Below are 22,140 nucleotides of genomic sequence, written 5' to 3' on the forward strand. Positions count from 1 at the left end.
GCCACTGTCTTCTGAGTTTTGGTCTCAGACTGAGCCACTGCAATTTTAGACAAATGGGCCTGAGGCTCTGATAGCCTGCTACGTCCATCTTCGCAACAGGGAGCTAGCTGTCTGGCAGACAAATGCATCATCTCAACAGGGTAACTTTTATTCCTGATAATGCCGAGCTTGCCAGTTTGTAACTTTCTAACTTTCCCTTCTCTCGGCCTGATTACCTTCCTTCTGTTTAAAACATTTTTCTCTCAATAGTGTTGTGGCAGAAATGCTAATATCCACTCTCCACTTCTTGTTGTAACAGAGTCCTTGAATTCAGTGACTCGTTAGAATTCCATTAAAGACTATTTCCCAGCCTCCCTTGCAATTTGGTGTGTCCCTAATGACTAAGTTCTGACCAATGGGTGACCCACTCCTCCGCTGGCCCTGTGGATGAGAGCTGCATCTTATAGAGGCTGTGTCCAGGGGTTGCAGGTGGAGGCCAGGAGGAAAGTGCATGGTGGTCCTAAACAGGTCTACGAGCACTGATGCGGCGTGTACAACCCTCCAATTCGACAACGCAGAGGGGACAGACTCTCAACCTCCTCTTTTCCAGTGTATACCAAAGGGAATGACCTTTGAAAGTGAGGGAGGATGGCCTGTGGGATTACATGCATGTGTATAAAGACATAAGAATGTTAAGCCAGCTAGTCACAGAACTAAAAGCAATTCATTTCTGGCTTCAGACATGTTCCAGAAACTGAATAAACCAAATTTTGGAAAATAGACTTTCTTTTTACAGCAAGAAGACAGAGTTTTCAGGACTGACATTTCTTTAATCTCTATTTCCTTATTGTTTTTACTATTTCTTATTTTTCTGATTATTTTTAAATAAACATTTATTAAATTTTTGGGGGGCTTTGAGGTATGTATGTATGTATTTATTTATTTAACTGGAGGGACTGGGGATTGAACCGAGGACCCTGTGCATGCTAAGCATGCCTTCTGCCACTGAGCTATCCCCTCCTCCCCTGATATTTATAATATAGATCAAATATTAGCAATTTTGGAAATACCCTTCAAATGGAAACAAGATTAAATAGGAGTTTGAGAATGTATAAGATAAGAAAGATGATACTGTGTAGTATCAAATACAGTAGTAAAATAATTAAAGTAGACACAAGTATTCAATAACTGGTAAAATTCCTAAAGCGTTGCATATTTAACTTTTATTTCTTTGTCTAATTGAACTGATTCCAATGATCCTGATGTAAAAGCAGGATTCACTTGTTTCAGAACTGAAGATCTGAGTGAGCCATCCTCTCCCATGTGTCAATCCATTTAGGCCAATGCTTTCACTTCTTCTTGGTCTTTTTTCTCTGACTCTGAAATCACTTTCCTGTTGGCAGTAACGTGAATTAGTTCCGACGCACAGAACTCTGTAGTTGTGAACACAATGTAGTATGAAAAACAACTTTTGAAAATTTCTCCAATAAAGATCTCTTGGATTCTGATGATTCATTAGAGTTTACAACCAAGTATAATCTTGTAGGTGGAAGGAGTGGTCATTCCACCGTGAAGTGTGACTTGAAGGGCATGAAAGCAGACCTCCTAAACTTAAATGTAATTTGCTCACCCCAAGAGTCAAACTGAGATTTCATCATCGGTAATTGATTTCTTTGGATTACCCACTGTTCCTTCTAGTCAGCCCACTTCTAAATTGCAAATATTCCTGGGTGGATTAAAAAAAAAACCCATATTGCTACTAAAACTTTACTGTGTACACACTTTTTAGTTCTTTCTTTGTGACAGAAAAGGACATGGATTATCCTAAGGACTGTTGAAGGAGTGATGGTAAGGGCATATCTGTTTATGTGGGGGGTTTGGGTAGACAGAAGGATGGAAGGGGGAAAAAAGAGGGCAAAATTAAAGTGAAATTGTGTCTTAAGATATTTCAAACATTTAAAAAATGTTTATAAATTAATATGCAGTATAGAAACACTACTTTCTAAATTAGCTAATACTGAATGACATGACTTTTTTTAGCTAAAATATGTGTGTAACAAAATATGCACACTACCTACATGAAATATTTGTAACAAAAAAAATTTGTTTTTTTTGGGTGACCCAATTTCTCATGGAGCTTACACTACCGTCATAGACAAGTAAAAAGTATGTGAAAAGTTAACTAACAACTTAAGACATAATAAGAGTTCAATAATGACAAAATATGGGCACAAAGCAGTGCATGACCGATTGCCAAAAGAAGGGTGCAGGCAGTAACTGCATAAGAAGCTTGGAGGAGGAAGATGTCACAGTGAAATGGAATAAAATCCAAGGTTTTGGGACAGAGGAGGGAGGGCAGGCTGACATATAACAGGAATTCGGTAAGCACTTAAATTATTAAGGGAATTGTCTGTTCAAGCTGTGAAATACTGTTGAACTCTTAGGTGGATCCACATGGGTAGTAACAGGACTGTTCTGATCATTCCTATAAAAATGTGCATGGAAATCTAAGGTACCAGACAGATCTATTGATACTATTCAATCAGCAGTCTTCATTCTGTGAATCAGATAAGTGAATCTTTTGATTGGACTAGTTTTACCCCATCCTTAGAAGCTAAGTCAAATTATCTGTCTAAAAAGCAAAAAGTCAAGTTACTGAGCATTGTATAGACAATGCAGTCAGGTGATTAAGTAATCTTTCCTTTTATTTAAAGAAGTTTTTAAAATTAGTGTAGACATTCATTTTTCTTTAATAACATTTGTTAACATTAAAGAGAGTCAATCTCAATACCAATGAGATTAATAATAAAAATCCTAATATGTGTGTATGTATATGCATGACTGGGACACTGTGCTGTACACTAGAAATTGACACATTGTAACTGACTACTTGAATAAAAAAATGGAGAAAAAAAAGAATAAAAATTCTATTACTTTTTGCCTTTCCCTGAATGTAGTATGCAAATAAATATTTGTCAAATTAATGTTGAGTTAGCCACATTGGTTTTCAGTCATAATACAAAAATGGAGACATTTTAAATTAGGGGTTCTTTAATGGTGAACCAGTGACAGCCAGTTTCCTTTAAACTCTTCTGGACGGTGTGCCTGGTCTTGCTCTAACATTATTCCAGGGATAAAGCTATTAACCCATCACTGTGAGTCTAAAGCTTTGCTACATGAATGTAGATTTAGCATCCTTACACATGCGTTTGGTGGTACCAGAGTTGATAATCTAGAAGACTGCTGATTTGCTAAAGATGGGCGGGCTAGGTGTGGGTGGGGGAGAGGGGAGCTGAGAGGGTGTGATGGCAGGTGAATACAATTACCCATGATGGGACAGGAGAGAAAGAGAATGCGTACAGAGACTCAAGTTTGACCTCTTCTCCTGTTTGCACCAACTTATGCTTGCATATTGCACAGACAGGTAAATGGGCACACAAGCTTTAACGCAGATGAACGCAAGAAAGGTTTCTCAAGGCAACGAATCTCTAAGACAATGAGTGGGGTTTTAGATTTGAAGGTAGGGGACAAACAGCAAGAAAAAAGAAGCACTTCCTTAAGGGAACTTACTTTGCTTTGTGCACCTTGGCCTTTGGTTTATAAGGAAGGGAAACCAGTTCTTTCTTAAAAAAAAACAAAACACAACAAAAATCAAAAGGGAAAATTTTTACTTCTTGCCCTGACTGAAATTCACTTACTAGCAAATTAATCTGAGGTAAAATTATCACAGAGTTTGTAACAAGTAGCTTCTTAAATCAGGAGACTGTGAGCTCAGAAATGGTCCGGATTAGAGCATTTGGGGCTCATTCCGGAGAGTGTTTGTACATCCATACGTTTATGGGGTGCTCTTGCTTTTGTTGTTTGTCCCTCTTCATTTAGTGTTTGTTTTTGTATGATCTAAGCAAGATCAATCATTGTGAAATAAATACTAGCCCTGAAGCATGGGCTCATGGTAATATCCTACAGCTTTACAACATTTGACAATAAGCCAGTGACAACGGCACCTCACTTCTATTTCGGCAGCGCTGCACACTCTGGAGGTAGCTTTGGTTTATCAATCACTGCCAGATTATCTGATGTCTATGCCCTGCCCCACCTCCAGCATAGAGAAGGCTCTGGACCATGAATATCTAGATTTAGGGGTTAAGCTATAAAACCTCTGAGAATTTGCCGTAGTTCAAACAGATTTATCTGAATGCCTCCCTATCAGTCTCACCGAGATCCTTTCTTCTCTTTGTTTTCTTAAGAGTTGGATAATCTCATCTCTCTTTATAGCCTGTGGAAAGGGAAAAAAAAAAAAAAGTGGGTGAGTCTTTTGGCTCAATAATCAAGATTTCTCTCTATGGAGGGTAGAAATTTTTTCATTTTCCATTCTGTATTTTGGGGCAGAATTAAAATTTTTCATTTTAATAAAAATATTAGCTATGAACCATGAACCAGCTGAACGACGCTAAGAACTTTGTATACATTTTATCATTATTTTCTTATAACACAGAAGTTTGACACCACTATCATCCTGTTTTACAGATGAGGAATACGGAAAGTACTAAGGTTAAAAACTTACCCAAGCTTTCAAGTGGCAGAACTAGATTTGTTTCTTTTTCTTTTTCTTTTAAAAATTTTTTAAAAATTTATTTATATTAAAAGTTAAAAAAATATATTTTACAGAACTGGATTTGATGCCAGCCCTATTTAACAACAAAGCCCAAGCTATTGGCCACCAAATTGCCTAATTTTAACTAAAATTATATGGTAGCAAGGCACAGAATCAGCCAGCTCAAATAGCACGCCACCACCTACGTCCACAGCAAGAGGGCTCTTCTAAGTAGCTTGCATACAGAACAGAGCCTCACACTCTTGGGGCTCCTCTGTTGTAGATATTGAGACAGGTAAATTTTCTTAAGAGTGAAAGAAATCAATTTAGTGTAGGCATGAAGATTTATCACGATATATAGACTGTATAAAAAGAGGCAAGCACAGGTCCAAAATTTTTTTTTCATAGAATCTCATTATGTTCAGTTTTAGAGACAGCCAGGCAGAAAGTTGCACATCGAGTAGTTGAGAAAAACGTGAGAATCTGACAAACCAAACTTGCATCTTCATATGGCCAAATAAAATGAATGAAACACTGTTTAGATTGAGGCTGGAAGCAAGATACAACTGAGAATGGACATAGATTTGTCCGAGTGAGGTAAAAATTCTAAGCCATCCGTCCATCCATTCAATTTTATTGATTTTATTGAGCACCACTATGTTCTTAGAGCTGCAGTAATAATCATAAATTGGGTGGCTTAAAACAACATATTTATTGTCGCACAGTTCTGGAGGCTATAAATCCAAAATCAAGGTGCCAGCAGGGCCAGGCTTCCTCTGAATTCTGCAGAGGAATCATTCCTTTCCTGTCCTAGCTTCTGGTAGTTTGCTGGCAGTCTGTGACACTCCTTGGCGTGCAGCTGTGTAACACCTGTCTCTGCCTTCGTTGTCACATTGCTTTCTCCCTGTGCGTTTCTGTCTTCACATAGCTGTCATTTTGGATCAGGGGCCCACCCTACTCTAGTAATTAACTTCTTAACTAATTTTTTTCTACAATGGTTCTATTTCCAAGTGAGGTTACATTTCGGGGCACTGGGGCTAGGACTTTAACATGTCTTTTTTTTTTTTTTTTTCTTTTGTGGGACACATTTCAATCCATAATGAGCACCTATGATGTAACATTACTGTGCTCGGGCGCCGAACAAAATACAGTTCCTGTCTGCCAGGTGATGGCAGACTTGTAGAGAAAAAGACAAGTAAGCAGTTTCAAATGAAGAGGGATCCTTGATCAGGGAAGGTGTTCCAGAGGAGGTCATGTCCAAGTATAGACCTGAAAGTGTAGTCACCAGATAACAGGAGAGACAGTGGGAAGGAAGCTTTCGAGGTAGAGGAAACAGTGTGCAAAGCTCCAGAGGCTGTGCATTGCTGAGTAATTCCTCAGGATGATTCTTCAGTCCTGATGTCTGCAAGAGAAGCTGCGGGCTCAGGCACGCTCCCCTGCGATGCGGGAGGTGGAGCCGTGTGGGGACAAGAGTAACCAGCAGCGGGGACCACTGATGCTTTGGCTTTGCACCACTCTGTTCAAGTCGTATTAATCTTGCCTTTTATAAGCCTACAGTTTTAAGTTTGTTTATTTTGGGACAAGATTTCTACTTTACACTTGAATTTTAGGCATCATTTATTATAGCTATTGAAAGAAAAAAAATTCAGGGTCCTTTAAAAACTAAGCTAACTTAAAAATACCTGTCAGTTTGCTATGGAATAAATAAAATAATGTCTATAGATAAAGATTTGGGATACTTTCAGTGTACATGTTCAATGTTATAATTTCTCCCACACTGTGATTACACAGCACTTTTTACCTTTATTACAATGTTGATCTTCCTTTCTCTGCTTTATCTCATAGTTGCTACCATGTCCTTTTCAGAGTCTTACATCTTTTTATTCTTCCTTATATCTTAACAGTGTCTTGTAAACGGTACTCAATGAATTTTTGTTGAATTGAATTAACTGAGTCATGATACGTGAATGAAACCATTGCATTGTCTAATACAAAATTATTAGTCTAAGCAAAAAAAAAGTCTTAGAAAGTGAAATTAAACTGTAGGTAAGTTTAGTTCTTAAAATCTATGAACAGAAATACATGATTATTTTCTGTGTAACTACTGGGTAGTCATAGGCAAGCTAGATTGTCAGAATGCTTTTAATGTAATAACAGACAAATATTTAAGTAATCTTGTTAATACAAGGTTCTAAATAATAGTGGAATAAAAAGTCATTCATTTAAAATTTTGATTTCAGATACTTTTCTATTATAATGGATTTTAATGCCTAATCATTTTTATAATATAATATAATGCACCAGAAACAAAGCTTTCAAATATGATTTGATTTCTGCTTCCTGGACATGCTTCCTGGGAATGACAACTACTGCAGGCAACTGTGTCATCAGAACAGAAACACTGGCAACTATTCTAAGAAATCTCTGCCAGGATAACTAAACAAATTCAGTAGCAGGAGAAAATTCTTACAAATAAATAATTCTTATAAATAAATAATTTCATAACAACAAAAGAATTCTCATTTCTAACCATGGCATGGTGTTTTGGCTGTGTTCATTAATGGATTTAAAAAAATTAGACTTTATTCTTTTAGAGCAGTTTCAGGTTCACAACAGAATTAAGCAGAAAATATAGAGTTCGCACATTAATGGAATTTTATAAGATATTTTAATTTATTAATGTATTAATTCTTAAAATAATAGTATAAGGGGTTCAGAATTTATATTTTAATATTGGATGTCTTCTTATATTATTCACTGTAGTTACATTCCTTATATACTACTCCTGAAAAAAATAAATTATGGAATAAAAGTTGAACTCAGGAAATTAGGATAAGATAAAATATAAGTTTAATGTCTTATAGAAGGTTAATGAATTTTAGTGTCACTTCAATAATTAAGTTGCTGAGTTCTCTATTTTTGGCTTTTCAGAGCCAAACAGTTTGAGTGGCAACATAGATTAGTGGAGTCAGGTACATTTGGGTCTGAATCCCAATTCTGCTGTATGATTAATGGCTCCTCCTTTCCTTCCTCCAGCTATAACCACTAACCCATTGACTAGAGGTTTGTGATCTTGGATAAATCAAAGAATCACTTCTCTGAGTATCGATTTCTCATCTATAAGGAAGGTTGTGAAAATTGGAGATAAATACAAACATTGCTTAGCATAATGCATGGCATATGGTGGATATTTAGTAAATGGTATCTATTATTATTATTAGAGAAAATTTTTTTTTCAGTGCTTTCAAAAATGTCAAAGAGTGGGAAAAAGAAAGGAAGGATGGATTACCCATCCTCTGTGTACAGGCATGGAGGGTTTCTGATGATTCAACCTCTTACCTACAGGTGAGTTAGTGAGTAGAGTTGGAAGGAAGGAAGGAGAAACAAGGAGAGATATTAGATGTAAGATATTATTTGCCCTTAATTATGCAGTAGAAATTCTTTGTCTACAAATTCTCCAGTGTATTATAAACTTCCCCCTCAGTTAGTCTTCAGTTACCAAAAAAAGCTCTTAACAAACACTAGACTTTAAAAGAAAGGTCCTTTCTTCTCAAAACCTAATTCTCATATGAAAAATGCATTTCTTCCTCATATTATGATTGAATTTTTTTGTGAAACATTCATCAAAAATAGCATATGGTAGTGTATAATTTTGATTACCTCTCTCCATTACCAAAACAAATTTATCTTGACTCCCATAGTATAAGAGCCTAATTACTGAATTTAATTTTAAGAACATCTTAGAAGAGTATTGAATTGGTTCCAAAATCAGCTCTTTGCTTAGTTACCTGGCAACCATTCCAATACTTGGAGAATCCAGAAGCTCCTGAAACCAGTGTGATACAGTAATTAAGCACCTTGGCTCCATTGTCAGGTGGACCGAGGTTCAAACTGTCTTTACTATATTTTAGCTGAAATAGTCACTTACATGTTTCAGCTTCAGCTCCTTCGTCTGCAATAGGGGTAATTATAAGGCTTCTCAGATAGAACTGTTCTGATGATTAAATGTGAATGTGAGTAAAGGATTTAGAGTGTAAATGCTGTGTAGTTAGTTCTCAAAAATATTATTGTCCAGTGAGAGGAGCAGATGGTTGGAAAAGGAAACACACACACACACACACACACACACACACAAAGAAAACAAACTTAGAAGCACTGGGGGAAATATATTAATTCAAATAGAAATTTAAAATATTTATTCTTTCCTTTGAATATAAATGCAATGCATGCTCATGACACAAACATCAAAACGTGTGAAGGAAAGGACATAAAGCAAAATAATATTTACACAAATCCATTACTGAATCTAAAAATCTCAATGTAAGTTTAAAAATGTAAAACATGTGACATTTTTAGAAGAACCTTAAAAGAGTTCCAAAATAAATAATCTAAAGATTTAAAAACAATGCATCACATTCAGAACAGCAGCTAGAGAAGCAGTGGGCTAGCTTAATGATCATGACCCAGAAAGCACGCTTAGTGATGGGAAGAAGATAGCAGTACAAGTAAAGGTAAACAGAGACACAGAGGCAGGAGTGGGCTCAGAGCTGCTTAAAGATGGTGTCTGGGACAAGAAGGTATACAGGGAAAAGAGGTATACAGGGTAGGACAGTTGAATGGCATCATGTTGAGGAACGTGACATAAAGAAAGCTCTGTTTAAAATTGTTTTAGTAGAAGATAGGAACTATGTTTCTGACCTCAATATTAGTAAGTTAGAAATAAAAAACAGATAAGAAGACTTCACACATTTGGAAATTAAAAAGCATACTTCTAAATAATTTATGGGACAAGTTATAAATCAGAATAGAAATTTTAAAATACTTAAAATGGAATAATAATGAAAATGCTACATAGCTTGTGAGATGCAGCTAAAATAGTACTTTGAGGGATATTTATAACCGTAAAGGCTTATATTAGAAAAGAGATTAAAGTGGAAAATTAAACAACAAAACTTTTCACAAAGTAAAAAGGGAAGGAAGTTAGAAGGAAAGTAAGAACTAACTCAAAATTGAAAAGAGAAGTAATAAAAATCAAGAACTGATTACACAGAAAACAAAAATATGGCAGAGGATAATAAGACCAAATATTGAGTTTTTGAAAAGGCTATTAAAATAGATACTCCTTCGGCATAATTACTTAAGAAAAAAGGATACAGAGAGTGGTTTCAAGATGGTGGAATAGAAGGACGTGGAGCTCACCCTCTCCCACAAATACATCAAAAATACATTTACACGTGGAATAATTCTCACAGAACACCTACTGAACTCTGGCAGAAGGTCTTGTCCAAGTGGAATTACAAAAAAAAATCATCACAAAACCAGATAAACAACTGTATAGGTCCTACTCTGTAGCCCAGGGAACTATATTCAATATCTTGTAATAGCCTATCAAGAAAAAGAATACGAAAAGAATATATATATGTATAACTGAATCATTATGCTGTACACCAGAATTTAATACAACATTGTAAATTGACTATACTTCAATTTAAAAAATTTTTATGTAAAGGCAAAAAAAAAAAAAAAGAAAAAAGAAAAAAGGATACAAATGATTAGAAGTGAAAAGGGGTAATAACTAGAGCTGCAGTAGAGATTACCAAGATGATTAAAAACACTATGAATCCTTTACAACCATTAAATTTGAAAATATAGATGAAATGGATAATTTTCTAGGAAAAAAATAACTTACCAAACTATTTCAAGAAATAAAAAACAGGCCCATCTATTTATTCAGAAACAAAAAATAAACAAGCAGACCAAATCTGTAGCACTTAGGTAGATCAGGGCCATATTTATCATTTCAACTAGTTTTTGTCAATATTGAACTCATCAGCTGGATTGGCCTTGGACTGAGTTGGGTCTACTTGCTGTACTGTTCTCCACTTCTAATAGACTTAGTGTCTAAGTTAGCTTCTATTCTGGACTCTTTTTCTAGGTTTCCAAGAACTGTTGCGAAGGGTATGTGTAGTTGGAATACAGTAATATTCTTTTCCCACTTGATTTTTGACAGGGTTAGAGTTGAGAACCACTAATCCAGACCTTCAGAATCATCATGATGTTTACCTCTTAATCTACATTTGTGGAGAGAGGCATTATGATAAATTTAATTACCTTTTATTTACCTGCAATGGGTAAATTAACTTTGCCCTCACATTTTGCTCCAAGGTTGAAATTTCAAAATATATATCTTCAGTGGTAATTTTTCTTTTGCAGATGATAAAGATAGATTAAGAAAAATCTGTGAGAATCTCTTTTTAACACTACGAGCAAGCCAATCTCGATTGTATCTTTTAATCAGGATGTGGATACCTGGGTGACCATGCCTTTCATAATTTACTCATCATCCTTTGAGATTTACCACTCTGGTCAAAGCATTTTATTGAATAATAAAGCTTATTTTGTACCTGCTAAATTTTTATTTTTCAATTATGTGTTAAAAAGAAAAGAGGGAAAGTGGAGAAGATAAAAACAAGCTTTCATTGGGTAACTGCTGGATGTCAGGCTTTGTGTGAGTAATTCGTTGAATCCTCCTAACACAGTGAGGTGGTGATATTATTGTCACTTTACAGGCAGAAGGAACTCAATCAGCATAAAAATGAACAGCTTTTCTCTGGGTCACTTAACATTAATTAGGTAACTAATAACTGGCAGTAACTTCTTTTGCTATACCACCTCAAACACATACTGGAGATTTTGGCACACTTACATATACATACACACACACACAGTCTCTACTCTCAAAGAAAAATTTATATTCTAGTGGGAAATGTGTGCTCTGTTAATACACAGCAGGGGGAGCTAATTCAGTGTGAGGTCTGCTTTGATCAAGCTCATTTACTTACGGTATCACGTAGTACTTGCTAAAAGTGGTGAAGGGTGAAGAATAGTTGAATTACAGTGGTTCTTATAAACTGATGAACTGAGATCTTATTTAATGTACACTAAATATTTATGATAGAATTTTGGATTGCAAGTCAATTATAAAATGGGAATTCCATTCTAAATTTAGAATATTACCTAAGTAGAACCAAGATTCTGTGGTTTTACAGAGGTTAGAGAACATTATCTGATTTTTTTTTCTTGAGGCTCCAGAATTTAACTATTATTTCTATGCCAATAATTGGGAGTTAAAATGTCTAATGGGATTACAAGGGAATTTTAGTTCTTATTCTACGCAGTCTTAATCTTCAGTAGGTTCCAATTCTGTTCTGTTACAAATGCATCTGAGGAAGGTGAGAATTATTATTGGCTTAAGGTAAAGTTATGTATCAGTAAAAAGCCTCACATTTGGGCTTGATTCCAAAAGGCAGTATGCATCTCTTGGTTTGTTGATTTTGATAACAGAATGATTCAACTATGAATTTGCTCCATGAATTTACTACCATTCCCTGTATTTATTAATTGAAATCTGCTATATAGATTCTACAACTTCCACATAGTAAATTTATATCTGCTCTAATAATAAGATACAGAAATGTTGGACCTCAAGTAATCTACCGTGCCCTTTAAAAGATAGCTTGAATAATCAGTGAAAAGGCTTTCTCTAGCTCTAATCTGATATTTAGGTAGACCTAAAGGCAGTAATCTATGGGAGTTGATGAAACGTGTTAGAGGATTATTAGTTGGAGGGAGAAAGAATGCTGACTTGAGGAAAAAAAATGCATATTCAAGCACCTTTTCATACCTCCTGGAAATTGCTTGGTCCTGGCTCAAATCCCAGCTCTGGCATATTTAATTTTCATTTTAAAAATAATGGCTTACTAAAATGAAAAAAAACATATCAGTCATTTTATATAAAAGGGAGTCAATACAATTTTTCTTAAATGTAGGTTTTGATAAAATATGAATTTATCTGTTCTGAAGAAGAAAAATGTTTATTTTCTTGGTTCTGTTATATATTTTAAAATCCTGTTACCTATATGTTAATGAAAAACCAATAATAATCACCTGATGGGCATAGCTCTTGTTTTAAAACATTTACACAAAACAAATGCATGAAAGTAAAAGCAAAAATGGTTTTTAAAAACTGCTTTAATGTCTCTTTAAAAGGCACTTGTTTTAAAAGTCAGTGAGATTTGAATTTTAATGTTGAGAAAAATATGAATATAAATGAATACTACATCTTTAAATTCAATGACATGTAGATATCTTAAGGATACTCCTATATAGAACTGAATTATATGCTACTGATGATTCAATCTGCAATAATGATCAAGGCTTGTCCTTAGCAAATAAGTAACTACTGAGTCTTAAACATTTTCATCATGTTCATGGTTTCATAGAAAAAAAAGCGGTGAATGAGTGAATGGGACAGATCTCCCCTTCCAGGTATGTCTTCCCTGTCCTGCCCATTAAGATGTGAGGAGGAGGGGGTGCGGGATCCTCCATCCAGATGACTCTATCTCATCTCTGCACCATATGTTCACAGGCCTATTTGACAGCTCAAATAGGCTTATCTTTGCTTATCTGAAGGCACCTCACACTCCATGAGTCTAAACTGACCTTCTAACCCCTTCCCCCTCCAAAAAATACCCTAACACCTGACATTCATTTAACATTGCCTTGTTTCAGAGAATGGCACCATCCATCCCGTTAGGCAAGCCTTACTTTCCATATCCAATACACGACTCAAGTCCTACCTGTTTTGCTTTCTAGATATCTCTTAAATCTACTTTTTCCTCATCCAAGCCACCATCACCTCCCAACTGGATGATTGCTTTGACGTCTCTGCTTCTGCTCTGGCCACTTTCAGTCCATTCTCCTGAACTTTTTCAAACAAATCAGATATTATCATCCTCCAACTTAAAACCTTTCAATGGCTTCTTATGGTTCTTCCTATGGTCTGACCGTCCCATGACCACACTGGCCATTCAGCTTCTGACATGCGCGATGCTGTTTCTGCTATCCGGAATGCTCTCCTAACGCTCCCTCCTCCCCTCCTTCTGGCTTAATTAATGCCCACTCTTCCTCCAAATCTCAGCTTCATCTTTGCAGAAATCCTCCCTGACTCCCTTGATTGGATCCACACTGCTACACATAATGTTAAATGTTCTTCTAACATCATGTATAATTCTTCCATAAATCTCTCTCTCCCTGATTAGACTGCAAGTTTCAGATAAGGGCAGGGTTTGTATCTTTAAAACACGTTTCTAGTTGTTGTTCATTATTGTACTCCAGTGCCTAGCACGGTGCCAGGTACGTAGAGGTTCTCAATAAATATTTGTTGAATGCATCTTGCACAATTTTTCTAAATCAGGTTCTTCTAACTTTTGGCTCCAGGGCTCATCCTACTGTTGGTGGCTTTGCTCAGCCGCTCATGCCTGAGCTTGACACTGCCTCTTCAGCTTTGATCCTGACCTTGCCTGTATCTCTTACTAAGGCCACAACGTTTTCAGCTGCTTTGGGCAAACATTCTGTAAAGTTCACTCATAAGCGTTTATTTGGTGGGATAGGAGAGCATCTACTACTTGTCAGGTGCTGTGATTATAAAATCAAGGAAGTCATGATCTTTTTCCTTAGGGAATTTAGAGCCTGCAGGAAAAATACATCAACTACACCACAGGACTGTGTGTCAGGGACTGTGCTGGGGGAATGCACGGGGTACTATGGAAGCACAAAGGAAGGGGCATTTGCATCAAACCGGGGAATATGTGAGGGTGAGGAGAGACTTGAATGTGACTATTTTTGCATTGTTTTTAATTACAAGTAGGCATCAGCTAAAGAGAGAAATGGGAGAAAGGCATTTCCAGGCAGAAGAAATGGTAGACTCAATGTAACAGAGGTGACCATTGTTCCGAGGTTCTTGCTTGCCTTTGGTCACAACATTTTATCAATGGATCAGTATATAACCTTGTTTTATGTGAGTTTCTCTTTAAAGACACCATATTTAAAATACCTTGTTGATTCATCAACATTGAATTCATGGCCAGTAGCACTTATAACTCATGTCTGAATAAATCTTATCCAACGCATGTATTTTCTCTGTAAGACACATCACAACCTTCCTACACTTAGGAACACCAGACAGTACTTCAGCACTTGGAGGCTAAATCATAAAAATAAAAAAAAAAAGCAAACACCGTGGCACCAAATAAAGTGTAAAAAGGAAATGTGTTCACAATACGAGAGCTGAAACTGGAAGGCAGAACATCATCTTGTTCAACCTCAGCTAGGAAAATTCAAACTTTTCACCGCTCTGTGAACGTCCTCCAATAACTTCCAATGGAAGTGCTGTGAGTATTGATTTGGGGGTTACAAATAAACTGCAGCTAGTAAGTGAATTTGCAAATACGGAATCGTGAATCATGATGGTTGACAATATCACCAACATGGTGGCTTGGGGAACGGCATAATCTCAGGAGCCAAATGGACAAATGGCTCCGAGGATATTCCTGACCACAGTTCATGTGACTAAAACATCTTATCATAGAAAACAATAAAATGATGGAGCACGTGTAGATACAGAAATTGTTTAACTACCTGGCCCCAACGTAACCTCTCTGCAGAGCTTTTCATCCGCCTTTGATGGAGGCAAAGGAAAAGGCAGATTTTGGCTGTGATTTCAGGTGTGCTGTAATTATTTTTTAGTTACTTGACCCACAGAATAATCCAGTTCTTCAATAGACCCTGCTTGATTTGCCCTACTGCTTAGAAGGTGTTTACTAATTTGAACAATAAAGCTTTGTGTAGCTGGAATCCAGTTGATAGTTCTGCCTTTATTTTTAAAAGTGTGTGATCCTTTTTGGCTTCATTCTGTGTTCAAGTGTTTCATTTAATCATGTTTTGCAAGCAGATAGCATGGGTTCTTGCCTAATTGTACTGTAGGGCTTAAAATGCTTTTCCTTTGTTCTTAAGGTGAATGTATACAGAAGATAAAGTATATAGATCTTTGGAAAAAAAGGATGAGATGCACTTGGGGCATGACCTGATCCAACTCTAGGCCTGGGTCTGTCTGGGCCAATGAATTCAGCTATTTGATCTCAAATCTCATTTCTTACCGCAAGTGTCCTTTTAGGGACTGTAGACGTTACTAAAGAAGACTAAGAGGGGAACCTCATCTATACTGAAAATGTTTCCCAGAATTGAATAATGTTTGAAAACAAAGTGGTACAATAGAGGATATAACAGAGTAATTCATATTTATACAAGCTTTTAATTATCATTTGCTACCAAAATATTTGCTTGTTACTGTAAATGCACAGTCTGTTTTTATTATTCTTCCACTTGAATTCTTTGACAAATTGCGAGCAACAAGAATTTAAACAAGGATTTTTGTTGGTGAAGAAGAGATCCACCACTTCCTAATGGTATTTGTTTTATGGAGGAGCAGGAACTTTGTTATTATTACATTAGAGCAGGAAAGCAAAATTAAAACAAAGCCAGATAACACTGTTACTGAGAAGATTTGGGTTTGTCTGGGAAGCCAATACTGGGCAATTTGACACCAAAGAGGATTTTGATCTGAGCACCCTGGCAATGACAGCGAGGAAATCCCTTACATCTTAGATTGGATCTACAAAACTGATTCAGTGATTCTGAGAACCCCTTTTAAAATGTAAGATAATAGAGGATAATGTTACAGTTTCCCACCTTCATGATTCGGTGCCTAAAAACACAGCTTCATGAAGCTCCTTAGATTCTTCTTCTTCTAAGAGTGCTCTCATCATAGCACAACTGGCTTCTGGTTGATGGGTGTGCCATAGAGCAAACTCACTTTCGAGGCAGACTTACACGAGGGCCAGCCCTGGTTGTACAGGTTGTGTGACTGAACAGATTAAACCCTCATTCCCAGTACAGAGTGTACCTTTATTGCTGTTCTGCAGATTGCATATTCTCCTTGGAAAAACCTTTCATTTATATTCACTCATGTTAAAACTTTAATTCCAGATGGGCATTTCCTAGTATGTCATCTATACATATGCCCTAAGATACTACTCTGATCTCTTCCTGCTTCTCCCAGCAAATGAATTATTTATAATTCTTTTCATAAAGAGATAATCAGCTAAAGAGCTTTCTTAAAGGTGGCAAAACTAAAAAGCAAAGAAGTTTTATGATTTCAAAGAATTAGCTGACTATTCATTTATTATAATGTTTTCAGACTACTTTAGAACTCTCAGAGGAAGAATAATGGTCTAGCACAGTGCTATAAGGTTTCCTTTATGGACAGAGTAAGCCATTTAACCTCGACAGACTCAAATTGTTTTTGATTTTCTGCCATGGATATCCATCACAGAAATAGTTGTGATTAATAGCATCTGTCCACTAACCGAAAGCATTTATAATACAAACCTGGAAAATATTCCAAACTGGAGGATAACATCAAAGTTTAAAAAAAGTTCAACAACTGAAAAATCAATATCAGTTGGGGAGAAAAAGCTATAAAGGTACTTTCAGAAGAGATGGAAAATACATTTTTAGATTTTTCATTAATTTTAAGGAGAAAGTGGAAGAAAAAAAGCTTTAAGAGACTTGATGGGAAAATATTTTTTCCTCTCTTAGAATGAAAATTATTCCAGAAATTTACTTCTCAATCTGTATGTTCAAAACATGGGGAAGATTCTCTTAAATTAAATAGATCATTGTAAATGTTTTATTAGTTACAGAGAACCTCCCACCCCCATTTATGTTCTGCCATCAAGCTAAAAAATTCTAGAGCAGTGGTGGCAGCCAGCAGAGAGAGTACCATAGACAGGAAAACAGTGGAATTCAAAAATAGATTCTAAGTTTTAGTAATTATAGGGAGTCACATTTCCTCTCATCATATATAGACCCATGAGGTAAAAGCAAAACTGAGGTGATCACTAAATTGGTCCTAAAGGAGACCTGCAAACAGATTAAGTTTGAGGAGTATTCTTGTAAAAATGATCAGCCTAGGAAAATTTTCCAGATGGATATACATAGAAAAGGCTAAACAAAACATTATCACTGTGTAGAGCATACACTCATTCATTCATTGATTCAATTATGCATTTATTTAATCAACAAAAATTTATTGAATTTCACTAACCAGAGAAGCATCAGCGTTGAGCAATAAGAAATGACCTCTGCCCTCTTGCAGGAAAAGAGAATTAACGTTTGTTGAGAGCGAGTGATGGCTTTATGTATCATATCACCTCTGTGAGGTGGGATTTTTATCTTTCCTCCTTCTCTGTCTGAGGAAGCTGAGCCTCACAGGGGTTGAATAGGTTACTCAGGGTCACTCAGGAAGTGGCAGAGTTAGACTTGCAAACCCAGCTGTCTCCAAAGTCCACTACACTGAGGAGCCTATATGCTAGCCAGAAAGACAGAAACATACACAATTAGCCATAAGGCAGATGGGAGGCTGTAGCCGACACTGTGAGAGGTGTGTGTGACTTGCTATGGGAGCACAGAGTAGGGAGCTATTTATTCTGTTGTCTCTAGGTCACTTCTGGGATGGCTTCACAGACAATTGCACATGAGCTTGGCCTTGAAGGTAAATGGGGGAGAGCATTTTAGGCAGAGACATAAAAATGCATTGCAGGTTTGTGGCTTACAGTCCCACAGGGCTGAAAACAGCATTTCTCATACTTGAATTCATACCACAGTCTTGAATTTTAGAATATTTGGCAGCGTACCTGAACACTGCCTCGGCTGGCAGTCATTACAATACAATGAATCTCCTGGGCTTTGCTTGGAGATTGGCTTTGGATCTAGGCTCCACCACTTACCAGTTGGGGAAACTTCGGAAAATCATGTAAGCTGTGTTACATTAAATGGGAATAATCATCATGAGGCTATTTAAGGAGGATGCGAGTGGATACATGCACAGTGCTTAGCTTAGAATACACAGCACATCATATGCACTCACTAAACTGGGTGTTATGAGCACTACATCACAGGAATATCGGAGGAGACCTGTAAGAACATTCAGTTATTATGTGATTCTCTTGGTTGCTTTTTCACCATGGCATCGTTTGAACAGAACTGCACTGTGCTGTACTGACTAAACTCACCCATATACTCACAAGGCACAGTTTTAGTAATATTCTCTTTCTGTCCTGCTGGCTTGCTGTTCTATTAGGCCTCTGATCTTCTATTCTCAACAAATAGAATCATCTTATATACTGCATTGCAGGACCCACTCGACTTAATATACAAGTTGACAGATATCATAGAATAATGTGTGTATGTTTGGGTTGAGCAAAAATACACTTTATCCATTCACCACTTTGGTGGCATATATGGGGGTGGCACACAGTGTGCCTTAGCCTAGTGGTTGAGAACCAGCTGTACAGAGGAGGCTGCCTTGGGGGTAGTGGTGGGGTGAAGGGAAGGAGGAGAGTGGTAGGGAGAAGTGATTCAGGCTATGGGCAGATTGGAAAAGAGCTTGAATACCATGCTGGAGGTTTTGGTCTTGATTCTGCAGAAATGGAGAGCCAGGGGTAAAAGTGAAAGTAGGTGTGTGGACTGAATTGTGTCATTCCCACCCCCTGGCCCCTGCAAATCCTATGTTGAAGACCTAACCCCCAAGTGTAACTGTATCTGGAAACAGTCTTTAGGGAGTTAATTAAAGTCAAATGAGTCGTAAAGGTGGGGCCCTAATATATGAGGACTGGTGTCCTTATAAGATGAGGAAGAAAGAGACACCTGAGCTCTCTCCCTCTGCCACGTGAGGATGCGGGCAGTCATCTCTAAGCCAGGAAGAGAAGCTACATCAGAAACCAACTCTGGTGGCACTGTGATCTCACACTTCCAACTTCCAGAACTGTGAGAAAATAAAATTCTGTTATTTAAGCCACCTCATTTGTGGGGTTCTGTTATGCAGCCCTAGGAGACTAATACATACAGTAGGGAAGCAGCAGAAAGGATTTGGGTTTTAGGAAGATGACTAGTGCAAAATGGAGGTTTGCTTTGCACATTCTTTGGTCATCTCTATACATTCTTTGAAACTCAGTTCCTTTGGGAAAATGTCTTGATTCCTTAAGCTTGATTTTGATGTCCTTCAGTGTGTTCCCATGATATGAGGCACATACATCTATCATAATAATGTATCATAATTCTTGCCTTTAATTGGCAGTCTCCCCCACCAAATTATAAGCTCCTTGAGGTCAGGGACCATGTCTTATCTTTGCATTCCCAGCATCTCGTACTGTACTGGCCATGGCAGGATTTCCACAGATAGCTGGGAATTAATTAAGTAGTTAATAATAGAAGAACCTGGGGCAAGGAAATCAGTTCTAAGACTTCTTGTTGTCCATTAGCAGAACATCCACTTTAACTCATCATATTGTCTTAATCGTTTGACAAAAGATGATACAATTTGATAATACTTTGTCTTTAATCTTTTATTTCCAGTCCCTTCCAAAAATGAAATGAAAAAGTTCTGAAGAAGTTGATTTTTAATGATTTTTTCCTCACTGATTATTAGGCTCCTTTCCCCCACTAAGTTCTGATATAAACATATAGTACCTAATAGCCTCAAGAGGGAAGAAAATGCTGACTATTTCTAATCACTTAATTTGTTTGGAGGCATCACCAAGAGTCTACAGAGGGAACTAATGTGATCAGCAAACTCAAATGCATTGTTCTGTAATTTATGTAGAATTCCCGATAAGTCTTTTGGAGTTTGCCAATACATCCGATGATGAAAGACATTAGGCCAGACCAATCTTCTATCTTTGCTTTTGTAGTACAGGAAGAGTTACAGGAATGGAATTTATCCATTAACCAAATAAAATGTTTCTATAAATCACTGTACTAATTGCTGAGTTAAAGGTGGTGCCTGCATCAAGAAAAGCAAACATGGGATATTGCCAAGAAGAGACATGCTCAGTTGATATGACAACACCAATGTGTTTAATTGTAGCCTTTAGTCAAAATGGTTCTAGATGAGAACTCGTTTAATTGTGACTTATTATGACAGCCAATTCAATTTTTTCCTGTTCTTACAATATTTCTGTTCTTAGAACATTGTATATGGTTTGGGGCCTTATTGGGTTGAATTGTGTGAATCCATCTTCCCCCACTTTCCTTTGATTTATTGTTCTTACACATCCTTGGGCTTTTGCACAGACTGAGAATAGCCAAAGTTTAATAGAATTTCTTAACCTTCAATTCAAATTCTATTAAAGATTTTCCAGTTGGTTAAGCTGATACATCAGAAGTAGAACATTTTTATACACCTGTGTTAAAAAAATAATTGGGATGACTTAGAAAATAATAATGAGCTTTTAATAACAATCAGATGACCTTCTGAAATATTGGCCTACCTTTTGGAGATACTTTTTCTTCTCCTCAGATTCCTGAGTCTTTAGAGCTTCAGCAATGACATCTCTACTCTCTAAAGAAAATAAAGTCAAGTTCAATATGAAATAATGTTATCATGATTTTACAATACTGTTGATCTAAGATTGGATAAAGGTTAAAAGGTAATACATAGAGCAGGAAGGTAAACACAAATATGTACTACCTTTAGACTATGAACCAGATTTGTAAATAATTGGAGACTGAATTAATTAGCTATGGCTGCAGGGAACCTCTAACCTCTTTAGAAGATGGGTAGCCTGAGTCCAGAGACAAGAAAAGGTCTCTAAAGAGAACATACATGCAGCATCAGAAATTCCAATTTCTACATTCCTATTCAATGTGTTGTAGGATTTTAGGCATTTTTCTCTGGATAAATAGAGAGGTCCCTGAGGCTGGGTCTTGCTATGCAATTCAGGAAGTTATGCCAGTGTGATATTGTATCCTTTTTACTTATTTTCTGAAGAATCTAGGAATCAGGATGTTGAAAAGCATAAAACTTGGTACTTACTGCTTTTCTCAAGGATGAAAGGCTGGACGTAACTTTTCTCTAAAAAATACAAAAGGGAAGTAAAGAAGTTATTGGAAAAACCACAGCATTAAAGATGTTTAAGCTTTCCATACCTATAAAAATTGCATAACAGTTTCCACATCTTAGGCCTTACAGGTCAGGGAACTTGGTTTTTTAATGTTGACTCTGCCTTCAACTTTCTCTGCGGCTTTCACGTTTGAACTCAATTATGTAAACAACCATTCTTAGTATCCTGCCAGCCAACATGTAACATTTGCCCAGATTATGCTATACCGTTAAGCCAAACAGATGTCATAACTCAAGGGATATTTTAAGATGTACTTTTAGATGCAACAAAGATATCTCTGATCCTTTTTGGGTGGAAGGATTGCTGAGAACGTTTAAGAGCAATTTGAATAGGGCGTTAGCCATCTGCAATGAAAGATTCTTATTTTAGAATTAGGTCCGGCAGTTTCTCCGAGGAGGGGCTCTGGTATCTTCCAGGTCGGTTTGGAGGAGGCAGAAAGCGTCGACAGGAAGCAGCCACTCACCAGGCGCCCTGCTCCTGGAGGGCCGCGCCACCGGCAGACGCTGACTGCTGCCTCTGGACAGCACCAGCTGAGATTCGTTGTGGGGATACAGGGACGCCGCGGCCCAGAACTGCTTGGCCAAGTTGGCGTCTCGATCCGAAGAGCCGGTGAACACCAGTAATCCCTGGTGGCAAGTTTCAAAGGACTCCTTTCCGCTGCTTGGGTCGCTGAGGAGCCTCGTTTCCATGGCAACTCAGGACGCC

The 22,140-nt window shown here is 37.1% G+C and overlaps 1 protein-coding gene across 1 annotated transcript; it reads right to left on the reverse strand.

Moving 5' to 3' along the window:
• Positions 1-1,167: 1,167 nt before the first annotated feature.
• Positions 1,168-22,139, reverse strand: C33H11orf88 (chromosome 33 C11orf88 homolog). Its single transcript, XM_006190368.3, has 6 exons — positions 21,899-22,139; positions 21,348-21,386; positions 20,803-20,873; positions 4,196-4,255; positions 3,550-3,602; positions 1,168-1,372 (listed from the first exon to the last, which is right to left on the reverse strand). Exons 1-6 carry the CDS (start codon positions 22,122-22,124, stop codon positions 1,315-1,317), a joined length of 507 nt encoding a protein of 168 aa, XP_006190430.2. The 5' UTR covers positions 22,125-22,139; the 3' UTR covers positions 1,168-1,314.
• Between the last annotated feature and the right edge of the window lies 1 nt (position 22,140).

Source organism: Camelus ferus, chromosome 33 (assembly GCF_009834535.1).
Source record: "Camelus ferus isolate YT-003-E chromosome 33, BCGSAC_Cfer_1.0, whole genome shotgun sequence".
NCBI lineage: Eukaryota > Metazoa > Chordata > Mammalia > Artiodactyla > Camelidae > Camelus > Camelus ferus.